This window comes from Nematolebias whitei, chromosome 14 (assembly GCF_014905685.2).
Source record: "Nematolebias whitei isolate Nwh7 chromosome 14, NemWhi1, whole genome shotgun sequence".
NCBI lineage: Eukaryota > Metazoa > Chordata > Actinopteri > Cyprinodontiformes > Rivulidae > Nematolebias > Nematolebias whitei.
In genome coordinates this window covers 1,043,543-1,045,381 of record NC_056511.1, presented here as the reverse complement: position 1 = coordinate 1,045,381, position 1,839 = coordinate 1,043,543, and the positions used below count along the sequence as shown (strand labels likewise).

Below are 1,839 nucleotides of genomic sequence, written 5' to 3'. Positions count from 1 at the left end.
ATGGTGCTGCTGATCTGTTTCATGGTGCTGCTGATCTGTTTCATGTTGCTGCTGATCTGTTTCATGTTGCTGCTGATCTGTTTCAATGGTGATGTGTTCATGTGTGCACATCTGCTCACAGACTCATGTTCATGTTTGTGCTGATGTTCAATGTTTTATGTTATGAGTGTTTAGTGTATATTTAGTTGATGTTTTTCTTAGTTCATATCTTAGATGTTATTACTGTTTTTCTTATACATTTTATTGTTGGATGTAACTGGGACCCTGTGTACATAATTTCTCTCCACCACATGTACCACATGAGGTGCGAATGACAATAAAGAATCTCTGACTCTGACTCTCTGAGAAGAAGAGAGAGGGTCAGAAAGAACTCCATTGTGTCTTTGTGGATTTAGAACAAGCATCTGACAGAGTGCTGCATGAGGAAATCTGGAGTGGCAGAAAAGTATGTTGGTACAGGACAGGTATGAGGACAGCAGGACATGCATGAGGACAGCAGGACATGTATGAGGACAGCAGGACATGTATTAGGACAGCAGGACATGTATGGGGACAGCAGGACATGTATGAGGACAGCAGGACAGTGGTGAGATGTGCTGTAGTGACAGATAGCTTCAAGGTGGAGGTGGGAGTGCATCAAGGATCAGCTCTGAGCCCCCTCTTGTTTGCTCTGGTGATGGACCGACTAACAGGAAGGAATCCCTGTGGACGATGATGTTTGCAGATGACATTGTGATCTGTGGTGAGAACAGGGAACAGGTGGAAGAGAACTTGGAGAGGTGGAGGTATGCACTTGAAAGAAGAGGAATGAAAGTCAGCCGTAGTAAGACAGAGTCCATGTGTGAATGAGAGGGAGGAGGTGGAACAGTGAGGCTACAAGGAGCAGAGGTCACAAAGGTGCACGACTTCAAGGACTTGAGGTCCAACATGGGGAGTGTGGTGAAGAGGAGAAGAAGAGAGTCCAGGCAGGATGGAGTGATGGAGAAAAGTTTTCAGCAAAGGTCAAAGGAAAAGTTTACAAGACAGTGGTGAGACCAGCTCTGTTATATGGTCTGGAGACAGAGACATGGACAAAAAGACAGGAGACAGAACTGGAAGTGTCAGAAATGAAGATGTTGAGGTTCTCCTTAGGAGAGACAAGGATGGAGAAGATCAGGAATGAGATCATCAGAGGTACAGCACAGGTTGAACAACTGGGAGGTAAAGTTAGAGAGGACACACTGAGATGGTTTGGACATGTCCAGAGGAGGGACAGTGGTTTGGACATGTCCAGAGGAGGGACAGTGGTTTGGACATGTCCAGAGGAGGGACAGTGGGTATGTTGGTAGAAGGATGTTAGAAATGCAGCTGCCAGGAAAAAGACAAAGAGGAGATCTATGGATGAAGTTGGAGAGGACATGGAGGTAGATGGAGTGAGGACAGAGGACACAGAGGACAGAGTGAGGTGGAAGAGGATGACTCGCTGTGGCGACCCTGAAGAGGGAAAAGCCGAAAGAAGAAGAATGCAATGTGAAACAGACCCATGATCTGTTAAGAGCCGATCCGAACCAGAATTAACTGGTCCGAGTTTAAATGAGTCACACCAGGTACCAAACACATGCTTTTATTCTGAAACATCAAGTCCACAGGTGAATCTCACCTTGCTGTTCCTCTGTCTCCTCCATACAGGAAGTCAGGAAACGCATCAACTTCCTCTTCTCGACCACCGACAGCTGACGACTCGCAAACACGTCCGCTCTGCTGCAAGGCACCTGACAGACAGACAGGTGAGACATGGACAGATGAGACAGACAGGTGAGACATGGACAGATGAGACAGACACGTGAGACATGGACAGAT

The 1,839-nt window shown here is 46.7% G+C and overlaps 1 protein-coding gene across 1 annotated transcript in view; it reads right to left on the bottom strand.

The window, feature by feature from the left end:
* chm (CHM Rab escort protein) overlaps window positions 1-1,839 on the bottom strand; it is a 30,325-nt gene that overhangs the window by 12,916 nt on the left and 15,570 nt on the right. The window contains exon 9 of the mRNA XM_037687738.1: window positions 1,640-1,751. Coding sequence (XP_037543666.1) covers window positions 1,640-1,751 — 112 coding nt within the window. The remainder of the gene's footprint in view (window positions 1-1,639; window positions 1,752-1,839) is intronic.